Raw genomic sequence first — 13,921 nt, 5'->3', positions numbered from 1 at the left:
TTGACTACTATATATATATATATATATATATATATATATATATACACGCACACTCATTTTTTATATTACTGTCCAAAAACCTTTGACTAGTGGTGTATGTACTGTATGTATATGTTTGTATACATTGTACATTTTAATTTACCATAGATATATGCTAGAAGAGTTTTTCATAACTTTTTCTGTTCTTTTTAAGTTAAGCAAAAGCTGTGTATATGTGTGTGTGTGCACTGTACTGTTTTTCAAGTCATGTCAAGAAACATTAGACACATATTCCTTTTGTTTGCGAACGCTCATTTTTCCAGTGTAATATCCATTTTTTTATTTTTAATTTGAAAAATAACTTACATAAATCTCTGTACTCAACCATACTTGACCAAGACATAGCCTTGGCATGAACACATTGCACCAAAAAAGAGAAAAAAGAAAAAAACAAAACAAAACAAAACAAAAAAAAAACAATAGAGAAGGCATTTGAAATAGAACAGAACATACCTTTGACATCGTGAGACATTATTCCACTTCCATAAGATTTGACAATATCTAGAGAGTTTGCGTTAATAGAGATTTCTATTAAAATTCTGTAGATTGTAGACAGACTGAAAGCTTGATAAAATTGCTTAATCAGAAAAGTTTATTTTCATAGGAAGAGGTGTAATGTCTCAGTGTATATTTCCATTCATTGCATTAAAACTATGATTCATCGACTTCTCGGATATAAGAAGCTTTGATTATTACTAAAAAATAGAAAATAAAAAATAAATAGGTCTTGGCTTGTAAATAAACTAACAAAAATATATTAAATGACTTCTACTTTCTGGAAACGAAGAAATAAAAACCAAAGTTATATTGTGTGGCAATATCATCGTCCCGATGTGCATTTCTCTGCAGACAGCATCATGCTCGGAAAACTGTACAGCACAATACTGCGAAAGTCAGTGAGCTGCGGCCGTCTCCGGTAAAAAGATCTCGTGAAATTTTGGGCTCTTTTGTCAGGAATACTGCAGCTCGTTATTTCCGTAAAGATATAAAAATCCCTGGTCACGTTTTTCCCTTAAATTTGTCAACAAAGTATGATTTTACAAGGTGGAATGTTCATTCGGAATTTTGCCCTTCTGGTCCGCGTGGGACCGCTGCCTAATTTTCGCTAAAATTCAATTCAGGGTGAAGGGGGGGAGAGAGGGTCGTCGTCCACATGCACTGTACAAGAAACTGCATTTTTTTTTTTCTCCAAATATCGTCTTTATCAAAACATGCTGAGTTACTGTAAGATGTGCCCAAGCCATGTTGCCAAAAACCCTTTTCAACATGCTTGTTAAACGAATGAACGTCAAACAATATACAGACTAAAACTAGAAGGGCTGCTGGAAACAAACAGCCCTAAAAATGAAAATTAAAGAGAACTTGAACAATATCCGGGGAAAAATCTGACAACGGAAGCAAGAAGTACAGAGAGTTTACCCTGGGACAAGGGAGAAGTAGAGAAACATGTACAATTTGCACATCATCTTTAGCTTCATAAGGCTTACGCCTTTACAATAATAAATCATAGACATTTATTTTATTTTTTTTTTTACGTCTTTGTCACATGAACAGATTTTTCACTGTAAATAAAATGTTAAGCTTGTCATTTATCTGCTTGTCTGTAAAAATACAGTAGAGAGACCAATGAACGGTCTACAGGACAAAAAACAAGGTTTTATGTTTTTTTTTTTTCTTCAAATCACACCGTAGCATTCACTCCCCATGAAAATCATGCACTAGTGAAATTCATCTTTAAAAATAATAGAAATTGTTGAAAATGGCTGATCCGGTTCATTTTCTTCTTTTTCTTTTTTTTTTTTCTCCTTGTATTTTTTTTGCAAGTAGCAGTCTGAGAAAATTATTTTCTATTCACTTTTTTTCAAGTTCAGCTAAAGTTGTGTCCATGCAACAAAAAACTCGTTATTTCTTCTTTAGGTTTCATACGGTATCAAGAGAAGTACTTCAATTTGATCTTAAAAGATGATTCAAACCTACATTTCATCTCTGTATTGATCTAGCAGAATCATATCTAGGGAGTGAGGTGCTCATTCCCACGTCATATTCTTGTTTTGTGTGTACATTTCTGGGTCTGTTGGCATGGCTTGACCCGAGGAACACTGTTAGCCCATGTAGATACAAATACATCAACATTAAAAGAAACGTAAATGGAAAACGCAAGTTGAAGAGAACATTTCACCCCATTTGAAAAAGGGTCAACATGTCAGTTCTCAGTCCAGACTCATCTCCAATGGCTTCGATCAGGTTCTAAAAGCAGGAATTGTGACGTTCCTCAAATTAAGGAGGCCATTTTTTTTCCCAGCTTCGTCTCGTCCCTGCCCTCTAGGGGTTGCTCTTTGCGCACGTTTTGTGCGGCATTTTTTTGCGAGCGAAAACAGGACCGCTTTTTTCACCCCTAAGAAACAAGCTCTGAACACACAACATCAAGCATGCAGTGTTACCGGGGGGACGGGACCTGTCGCAAATCTCAAACTCCACCCAATGGCTGCTACAATAACGCTAGATTTCAGTAAAACTGCTACGAGCGACCGAACGGCCCGGACCCGCTGTCGAGAGACGACTGGGAAGCTCTTCTGGTCAACGGGGCCAGGGTTGGGTCGACCAACGAAGAGGGAGGAAACAGCTTGAACCAGCCAATAACCATGTTGGACAAGTCCAGATCATCTAAAAGTATCTGAGCGGCTCCCATGAAGGATTTGTGGTCCATACGTCCGTAGTCTCCCCAAACAATAATCTACAAATGGAAGAGAATAAATGTCAATATTAAGTCTCACACACACAAAAAATGACAAGAAAATTAATTCAAACTAGCAATAAGCCGAGGCCAGGCCTCATAATAAAAAATGTAAAAGTTTTTTGACTAAATATACTGTAAAAAGTGTTGGTTTAAATTCATTTCAATTTATTATGTATTCTTATTTGATCATTTATTCAATCATTAAATTGTATTATATACGACATGGCTTTATACATAAAAAGGTAAAAAAAAAAAAAAAAAAAATATATATATAATATTTTGATCATTCATGAATTGAATAATGAATTTAATATATTTTATTAAATATATAGAATTATAATAATACTTATACTATATATATATATATATATATATATATATATATATACACATATATATATATATATATATATATATATATATATATATAATACATATAATACATATATATTTATATATATATAAATAAATATACAAAAATAATTTATTTTAAATTTACACACACACATATATGTATTATACAATTTAATATACAATGTAAACTGTATACAATATATAATCTTCTATATATAATATATAACACCTATCTGAATTTTATAAATTTATATATATATATATATATATAAATTATGTTATATTTAAATTACATACAAAATATATTTTTACATTTAAAATTTATACACACATACATGTATATATAGTATACAATTTATATATATTTAGATTTTTTTTTACAGTACTGTATACAATATATAATTATTTATAAATATTTAAATATATAATGCATTTATAAATTATATATATATAAACAATAATCCTTTCCTTTTGGATATTGGTATAGGCTATTAAAATGTATTTGTTGACTTTTACTACAAACTAATTAATAATGGCACTGATCGACCAAATGATGGTAAATAAAGCCATTATATTACATTATACCTGTAAAACTTTTCCTCCAGGTGTCTCTTCAAATGACAGCTGCTGCTGGTAAAGAGGGTCCAGTGTTTTTCGTGCTACTTTTGTTTTCTTTTTGGCTATGCAGGCGCCGTTCTCCAGTAGATACACCTTTACGTAAGGGGCTGTTAGAAGAATAACCACAGATGGAGGTTAATCCGTTATATATATCAGTTGCGATTTTTTAGGTGCCTGAGAAATCAGCATCAGAAAGTGTCACCGCACTCACCTGGCAGTGCCTTTGAACCTGGTTTTCCCACAAGGCCTCTGGCTCGGATGACCTCAACTTCTAGGGCTCCTTTCTTTTCCACCATCCCGATTTGAATGTCACCTAGATGTGGAATAAATCAAGGATATATGAGCCACACGACTAGAGATGCAAGCGCTTGAGTAAAGTGTACAGAAAGTCAAATAAACAAGAGCTCACCCATAGGGGGCGTGGCTAACGTCTGTCTCCCCACAAGCTGAGCGGGGCCAAGTCCATCTAGGAAATCACTGAACTGACTGTCAGAAGAGAGTCTCACTCCAGGGAAAATGAGGCTGAGAAGAAAAGGTGTTGATTAGTAGGTGAAGCTCAGGGGAGAGCATCTGTGACATGCTGTTGATTCCCACAGATAAATATTTTGCATTAGAGTAAAGCATTTCCAATGGAAGTCTATGGGGCAAGGCATTCTACAGAGGAAAAAGCATCAATATGCAGCTTATATGCAGTTATATTTGTTTTACTGTACAAAAATGTTTATTTGAGCTATGAAGTCATCAAAATTGCTTTTTTTGCAGTGCAACTGCAGCTGTAGGTAGTTTAATATGGAAGCAGGTGAAAGACTGGACAGACACATACTTTATATAATGTTTAAGTCCTATGGTGTTACATTGTGCCGGCGTTTATTATATTATGATTATTATTATAATTATTAACATCTGGTGCAATACCCTGTCCCACAGATTTTCACTGTAAATTGACATTCCTATCAATGCAATTTTGATTAAATACAATAATAAATAGAATTTAACAGGTCACAGATGCTAAATTATTATTATTATTATTATTATTATTATTACTAAATGTTATTATGTATTTAATAATACTTGAATAAAATATGCATATATACATGACAACATTTGTTATTTTATATATTGCTATGATAATTAATAATTATAATATAATTATTATAATAATATAATAATAATTATATTATTATAATTATTTATTATTTTAATATGCATATAATTATTAACATTAATTTAATAATACTTTATTTGTATTATTTATATAATTATTTAAAAATAAGCATATATACAGTATAATAATAATTATTATTACTTTATTTTACAATAAACACATAATTATTATTATTTATTATTTAATAATAACAATTTGCAATTTTTGCTGACTCTTGAGTCACAGATGTTGAATTTTAAATTACTATTTATTATTATTATTATTATTATTAATAATAATAATAATACACTATTATGCATATATATTATTTTAATATGCATATAATTATTAACATTAATTTATTCATAAAAATAATACTTTATTTGTAAGAATTATTTATTTATCATTATTTTAAATAAGCATATATACAATGTATGAATATTACTATTTTTTAATCTAATAATTGTATTATTTATTTTACAAAAAACATAAATATGATTCATTATTATTTAATAACAATGTATTATTAATATTAGTATTATTAGTATTATTTATGTATTTTTATAAGGGTCAGTTTTTTGAAATTTATCTGAAAGCTGAATAAATAAGCTTTCCACTGATGATGATACAACTATTTGAAAATCCAGAATCTAAGGGTGCAAATAAATCTAAATATTGAGACAATTGCCTTTAAAGTTGTCCAAATTAAGTTCTTAACAATGCATATTACTAATCAAAAATTACGTTTTGATATATTTACAAGAGGAAATTTACAAAATATCTTCACAGAACATGATCTTTACTTAATATCCCAATGATTTTTGGCATAAAAGAAAAAATTATAATTTTGTCCCACACAATGTATCTTTAGCTATCGCTACAAATATACTTGTGCTACTTAAGGTTTTGTGGTCCAGGGTCACAAATAATGGATAGAATGGTTAAAAAATGCTGACTTATTTCCACAGCCTTCTTTGATCATATTTACATGTGATCAAACATTAGCACAATGTTTTGTTACTCACTTTCCCTCTGAGCTGTAGCTGTTCATGCTGCCGTCAGTGGATTCGCGGCTGGCTTGTCTGGTCATTCTGCTTCTCATCTCTACGGCGAGTCCCGTCTCTGTGCTCCTCTGGATAGTGCTACGCAGCTTCTTTCCTCCTGCTTCTACAGAAACGCAGAGAGAGAAGGACAGTTTGTCAGTCACGATATCAAGTCGTCTCAGGTGGAGTGATGAAGGACACATTTCTGCACATCACCCATCACAAAACCAACACTTCACACGCCGCTCAAATGTGATAGCTGACGGTGTGATATGAAGGTCCAGACACGTGGATCTGCTCCCACAGGATGTTTTTGAGTACAGTTTATTGTTTGTTTCTATATCTGGCCTACAGACATGCCATAGTGTCAGAGACATTAATGATGGGTTACACATAAGGATGCCCAATACAGATTTCACAGCTAATATAACAAAAATCTTACTGTATATATGTAGAAAAAGAAAGCACACCACAGATTCTTTATTAATGCCTTAAGCTGCACTGTTTCCTACCACCCTACAGTTAGAGTAATGACTGTATTACTTGGCAAAACAGTACTTTTTTTCCCATTATTATGATGCATTGCACAATTTCACCCAAGCAATAAGTCACCTGAGGCTAAAATTGCTGTTAAACACATTCCTTTTGTCGCTTATTGCTTTATTTAACTTGATGTCCACAATTGATGCACATCCTGTTCTTTTACTGCCTATGCAAAAATGATGAAGATGATGCAGTAATGTGATGCATCTTCTCAAAATGCAGAATCTGTTTTCAATAGGTAGGAGAGAGAAGGAAGGCTACAGGAAGCAGGCACGGCTGAGCTGCTGAGATTAAACCATTCATCTGCAGGTCACACACGGCAGGCTTGAATTCTTTTCATTCAATGTCATCCGCCTCTGCTTTCGGCCCTGAGACGTAGCAGAACACAAGAGGATGACGAACACAGCGGCGGATGCGAATGTCCTTTTCTGTACTAACAGCACAGCTGTATATAATAATCAACAACTCGTAACGATTGTGGTCTTGTTGAACTTGACCGAGATACAATAAATACGAGAAAACTATGCACAATGTCAGAAGGATTCGATCATCTCTTAAAAAGACAGTACACCCCAAAATGAAATTCTGTCATCACTTACTCACCATCATGTCATTCCAAACCTGATTGACTTTGCTTTTCTTGCAGAATGTGAAAGAAGAAACAGTTTTTGACTTGCATTGTGCTTTTTGTCCTTATAAGTCAATGGGAACTAAATCTGTTTGGTTACCAACATTTTTCAAAATATCTTCCTTTGTGTTCCACAAAAGAAACAGCAAGTCATACAGGTTTGGAATGACAAGAGGGTGAGCAATTAATCACAAAAAAAATCATTTTTGTGTGGTCTATGAGCCATGAGCCATGAGCCATGTTCAGGTTCAGGATTATATTTTAACCCAAATCAAAAAGAAAGAATGACAAGTAACAAGTAACATTTTGCATTGTGACATTATCTTTATGATAATTAAGCACAAAACATATATATATAAATAGATACAGTATGTGTGTGTACTGTGTGTAATTATTATGTATATATAAATACACACAATTTAATGTATATACTTAAGAGAAATATGTTATTTATATACAAAATATTTTTATTTATATTTTTATTTATATATAATAGAAATTATAAAAATTATAATAAATACATATACTTGTAAATATTTCTTAAATATATACATGAATGTGCTTGTAATTATATTTATAGATATAAAATTTCAATAGCTGAATAAATAAGCTTTCCATTGATGTATGGTTTGTTAGGATTGGACAATTTTTGGCCGAGATACAACTATTTGAACGTCAAAAAAAATTCTAAATTGAGAAAATCACCTTTAAAGTTGTCCAAATGAAGTTCTTAGGAATGCATATTACTAATCAAAAATTAAGTTTTGATATATTCACAGTAGGAAATTTACAAAATATCTTTATGGAACATGATCTTTACTTAATATCCTAATGATTTTTGGCATATAAGAAAAATCAATAATTTTGACTCATATAATGTATTTTTGGCTATTGCTACAAATATACCAGTGTTATTTATGACTGCTTTTGTGGTCCAGGGTCACATTTATGCCTAATTATGCAGATTAAAAAACAAACAAACAAACAAACACTATTACAGTACTTATTCCTGTGATATAGGAACAATAATAACCCTCAAAGTAAAATGTCAGGATCCATTATGGAATTGAGAATTTTGAAATAAATGTGCTTAATTGTAACAGAAAAATAAAATAAAATAAGATTTTGGGGACATGTTTTCATGCGATTCATTCAGTAGTGAATATATTAATGTATTAAGCAGAATCTCGTTGCGCATCATGCAAAAGCTAAGATATGAAAAGTCATACGATATTTCCAATGATATTAATCTCTGGAGCGAAGGGGGAGAAAGTGAGAGAGATGCTGTAGAGAAAGGAAATCAAACACCTTCAAGGTCACAACACATGATGCTTGATTTCCACTTAATCACCAAAACACACTGCACAGCTATTTAGTACTATGAAACTGAACATAGGTGTAATTTATGTGCCTAAATAACAATTTTACTGGCAGCCATGCACAATTCTGCTTTAAATGTAAACGCCACCAGAAATAACCCCAAACCTAATTAAACATGAATGAAAAACAGTTGGTATGCTCTCTAACATCAAATATCCTGCAAAAAGCATAAACCTTTGACATGCAAGATGCTCATTTGGACCTCACACATGTGACACATCTTACCTCCATCTTCCTCATCGAAAGAATTCATGCAAGGAAAGTAGACGGCCAGCGCCTCGAACGAAGCCGACAGACTCATGCGGCTCTGGGAGCGCTGCATACGGCCGGCGGTGCTGCCCGCACCCGTGCCCGCAGTGGACGTGGCATCATGGCTTTGCCTGCCCATGTTTACTGTCGGGGCGAATGGAGAGGATGCTGAAGCGCTGAAACTGCGAACGATGGGCTGAACTCAGAATGTAGACTGCTCTTCAACAACATTTAAACTGGACGTGCTTTCGCTCCAGTCTGGGTTTGTTTTGGGCTCTTTAGCTGGAGAACGATCTGCGTCGACTGATCTCCCTGGAGTATGCAGCATTAGTGTGCGTTCGGCGCAGTGAAGCTGTCGGCTCTCCTCAAGCTATCTCCTTTCTAACACGCGCAGGAGGGGGGGAGGAGGAGGCGGAGCCTGGCTCCTTTTCTTGCATCCTCCCCCGGCCAATCAGAGGCAGCGGTGTGGCTCAGCGCTTCAAAAGCTTCTCCAGGCGCATGAGCTTTACCCAGAGATACTGCAAATGTGTGTGTGTGTGGCCATTAGGAACCTGAGCATCTCTTGCCCTGACTGTCCACATGCCAGTCACCCACAGTTCACGTGTTAAACACACACACACACAGAGAGAGAGAGAGAGAGGCTGACAAGTCCTCCTTTCTCTTCGGCTCTTAAAAAGATGAGATTTATTTCGCCGTGCTGACGTGCATCTTTTATCTCAGGCGTCCACCTCTCTCTTTACTATCTCACAGTGTAAATGTTTACCACAGAAGATGTCCGGCCACAGAAACAGCTGAATCATTGCTATGCCAGAAAAATATCCCCGCAAAATGCATCGCAAATATTTGCGTAGTCATAACAGGAATAGCAGCCATATCCAACTATTTTTTTTTTTAACAACCACTTAAGGCTACGTTTAGAGAGAAACAAGACACTGGGTGTCTAATGAGGTCTAAAATACTAGATTTTTGCATTGTGCAAAATTTACAACCATGACTCCAAGGTGCGTTCCAGCACAGCACTATGTGGCTTCTACAGTTTTATGAAGCTCAAAATCACTCAAAGTCTCTAAGACAGGATTTTCAGACATTGATGCCAAGGATCTCTTTCCTAAAACATAATTTTCATGAATAATGACCCATTTATACTATATTTACAAATTTATAAAACAGGTGTTTTTCCAATAAATAAATAAATAAAACTGTTTCTAAAATTAAATAATTGGCTTTTATATGACTGCGCTAAAGGCAAAATAAATATTTAAATATTATCTGAAAAATATGTACATTCTCAGTCTTTGATGGCAAGGACCTCTTTCCTAAAACATCATTTTCATGAATAATGACCCATTTATACTATATTTACAAACAGGTGTTATTACATAGATAAATAAATAAATATGTTTCTAGAATTAAATAATTGCCTTTTTTTCGACTGCACAAAAAGCAGAATAAAATATTTAAATATCTGAAAAATATGTACATTCTCAGTCTTTGATGTCCAGGACCTCTTTCCTAAAACATAATTTTCATGAATAATAGCACATTTATACTATATTTGCAAATGTATAAAACTGGTGTTATTCCAAAAATAAAAATAAATAAATAAATAAATAAATAAATAAATAAATAAATAAATAAATAAATAAATAAATAAATAAATAAATAAAATGGTTTCTAAAACTAAATAATTGTCTTTTTTATGACTGTGCTAAAGGCAGAATAAAATATTGAAATATTGTCTAAAAAATATGTACATTCTCAGTCTTTGATGCCAAGGACCTCTTTCCTAAAACAATTTTCATTAATAATGCCCCATTTATACTATATTTACAAATTTATAAAACTGGTGTTGTTCCATAAATAAATAAATAAAATTGTTTCGAAACTTAAATAATTGGCTTTTTTATGACTGTGCTAAAGGCAGAATAATATATTTAAATATTACCTTAAAAACTGTACATTGCATTAAATAACCTGTCTTTGTTCTGCTATTATTTTAATATTAGATTAATAAATGTGAAGAGAAACATTTCAATTCATAAGGTGACAGTGGTGAGGAAAATCTAATAAATAATGTATAATACCAAATTATTTTTTCTCCCTTCATATATATTAAAAAAAAAAATAAATAAATAAAATAAAATAAAATAAAATAAAATAAATACAAATGTTATGAAATAAATAAATTATAAAATAATAATTGGCTTTTTTATGACTGCTAAAGGCAGAAGAAAATACTGAAATATTATCTGTAAAATATTTACATTGCATAAAATAAAATAAAAAATAAATCTTTTCTGCTATTATTGCTAATATTAGATGAATAATTGTGAAGAGAAATTCAAAAGGTGACAGTGGTGTGGAAAATCGAATAAATCATTTTTTATTTTTTTTTTAAACAATGTGCATATTAGATTTTTATTTGTTATTCAATGGAATAAGATCATGATTATTAGATTTGCAACCTGTGGCACTAATAATACAGTTTTTTATTTTCAAATATATTCTCTAAATAAATAAATAAAATATTATCTGAAAAACATGTACATTGCATTAAATAACTTTTCTTTGTTATGCTACTATTGTACTATTAGAATAATGAATGTAAAGAGATAGTGGTGAGGAAAATCCAATATATAATGTATTTTTTAAACAACGTACACATTAGATTTTTATTTCTTATTCAATGGAATAAGTTCATGATCATTAAAATAATTTCAACCAGTATTTTCAATCAGTGGCACTAATAACAAATTTGTGCATTTTTTCCCCCTCAAGTATAAAAAATAAACAAAATAAAATACAATAAAAAAGTTGAAAAAAGTTTGCCTTTATGACTGTGCTTAAGAAAGAAGAAAATATTTAAATATTATCTGAAAAATATATTATCAAATATATTATCTATCTATCAATCAATCAATAAAATAAATAAATAAATATGATTTCTGAAGTATCATGTGACAATGAATACTGGAGTAAAAAAAATTCAGCTTTGCATCACAGGAATAAATTGTGTTTTATAAAATACACTTTAAAATATGTTACAATAGAAAACTGTTGTTTTACATTTGTTATACTATTTTTAAAATATTAGAGTTTTTGCAACATTTTAAAATCTCAATGTTTCATATACACACACACACAGATATCCGAGTATGCATTTTATACCTGTCGCTATTATGATCTGGTATCCAGTACTACTCTGATGTATTATGATACTCATGTTGACTTGTTTATGGGTGTTTTTCATTGTGAGGTCTGAATATCTTCTAGCAGACATGAAGAACATAACAGAGTGTACCATTACTCCCGAACCAGCCAGAACGCACTCTCATCCTGATTCACAGCCAAACGCGAGTCTTCTGGAGCCGTGAAACAGCACAGGGGGCAGAGGTGACGTCTCAAAACCCTCATAACACAATACAGCGAAAGGAAGGAAGCAGACAATTATGGCACAGTGACTAAACAAGTCTAAACTAGACATTTCACTGTGAAACTCAGCAGGACTGACAGCCAGAGAAAGGAAGATGGTTTTTAAACACCCTATGTATTAAATGCTTAAGTCAAATGAAAATTCAAGTGACCCACATACAAACTGAACAATCTGAGTCTGAAGCACAACCAAACTCAAAAAAAATCTCCTGAGCTATGAAAGAGCAAAACAAAATTTTCCCCTGGGTTACCACATAAGGAAGTCTGATTTGATAAATCTCTAAAACTCCTCTATTGCAAGCAGTTTAGCTAATACCAAGCACATGACTTAATTGTAGGAAATGTTGATTAATGATTCCTGATTCACATATGTGCAGTTTAAGACTGCAATATAAACCAAATGTAGTAAACACGATCAGTCATAAGAGGTCAAAAGTGCAGATTAGAGGAAAACATTTATGAATCAGTGTATTCAAACAATCAGCCACCTACTCTACAGGCTACTACTACAAAATACAGATATCACATCACTGGACAAGCTGTACAAAAGCTTCCTTTGTGCAACAACCACTTTATTATTTGCATTTCAAAAGAAAAAGCCTCTTTATAATGTTTTCCCTCTGCAAAAACAAGCATTCATCTACGTAAGCTGGTCACAGTCATTCAGTAAATGGTTTATGTGCTTCTGCTTCAACTGGCCTACATTCTCATTATTTGGAAAAATGTCAATAGTCAATCATGTAGAACTACTAGAACCACTATGAAGTGAAGAGCAAATGTTACTCAGGACTAGTTTACCTTCACCACAGAATTCGAAAATTTGTATCTAAATACACACACACACACACACACACACACACACACATATATATATATATATATATATATACTAATGTAAAAAATAAATAAATAAAAAATAATAATAATTTTAAAATAAAAATAATAAATAAAAACATTCCTATAATATGAGATTATTTATTTTGTATACATTATCTTTACATAAAAAAAAAATTCCATATCTGCACTGCTGTTTAAAAGTGATGACTTTTAATGTTTTTTAAAGAATTATCTTATGCTCATCAAAGCTGCACTTACTTGATAAAATACAGAAAAAACTGTAATATTGCGAAATATTATTACAGTTTAAAATAATGGTTTTCTATTTTAATATATTTTAAAATATTATTTATTCCTGTGATGCGAAACTGAATTTTCAGCATCATTATTCCAGTCTTCAGAGTCACATGATCCTTCAGAAATCATTCTAATATGCTGATTTATTACTTTTATTATCCATGTTGGAAAGAACAGTGCTGCTTAATATTTTTTTTTGGAACCTGTGATGCTTTTCTCAGGATTCTTTAATGAGTAAAACGTTTAAAAGAACAGCATTTATTTAAAATAGAAATCTTTTCTCACAATTTAAGTCTTTGCTATCACTTTTTATTAATTTAACATCTTCGCACTGCAAAAAGTTTTCACCAGTTTCAACTTAAAAACTTAAGTGTAGCAGCTGCATTAATTTTTTATTTGATTTAAATTTCAGCTCACAATTTAAATCAACTTAAAAGTACACATCATTTTAACTCATTTATTTGAAGGCAGCTGCTGAACTTAAGTTTTTAAGCTGAAACTGGTGAAATCTTTTTACAGTGTGGTATAAAAGTATTAATTTCTTTCAAAAAAAAAATTACTGACCACAAACTTTTAAATGGTAGTTTACATTGTTACAAAATATTTGCTTTAACTTTTTA

The 13,921-nt window shown here is 31.8% G+C and overlaps 1 protein-coding gene across 6 annotated transcripts in view; it reads right to left on the bottom strand.

Moving 5' to 3' along the window:
- Positions 1 to 270: 270 nt before the first annotated feature.
- The window catches only part of rims2a (regulating synaptic membrane exocytosis 2a), a 197,545-nt gene continuing 183,894 nt past the window's right edge, over positions 271 to 13,921 (bottom strand). For 5 of the 6 annotated variants that reach the window (XM_051130500.1, XM_051130497.1, XM_051130498.1 and 2 more), the window contains 5 exons: positions 5,918 to 6,059; positions 4,158 to 4,270; positions 3,960 to 4,061; positions 3,716 to 3,855; positions 271 to 2,773 (listed from right to left, as the gene is read on the bottom strand). In XM_051130500.1, coding sequence (XP_050986457.1) covers positions 2,558 to 2,773; positions 3,716 to 3,855; positions 3,960 to 4,061; positions 4,158 to 4,270; positions 5,918 to 6,059 — 713 coding nt within the window. In that variant the 3' untranslated portion in view covers positions 271 to 2,557. Of the gene's footprint in view, positions 2,774 to 3,715; positions 3,856 to 3,959; positions 4,062 to 4,157; positions 4,271 to 5,917; positions 6,060 to 8,711; positions 9,110 to 13,921 lie in introns of those variants that run through there. The other variant, XM_051130499.1, reaches the window with a different exon arrangement.

Source organism: Labeo rohita, chromosome 16 (genome assembly GCF_022985175.1).
Source record: "Labeo rohita strain BAU-BD-2019 chromosome 16, IGBB_LRoh.1.0, whole genome shotgun sequence".
Taxonomy (NCBI): domain Eukaryota; kingdom Metazoa; phylum Chordata; class Actinopteri; order Cypriniformes; family Cyprinidae; genus Labeo; species Labeo rohita.
The sequence above is the reverse complement of the archived record's forward strand: the minus strand, read 5'-3'. Positions and strand labels throughout refer to the sequence as shown.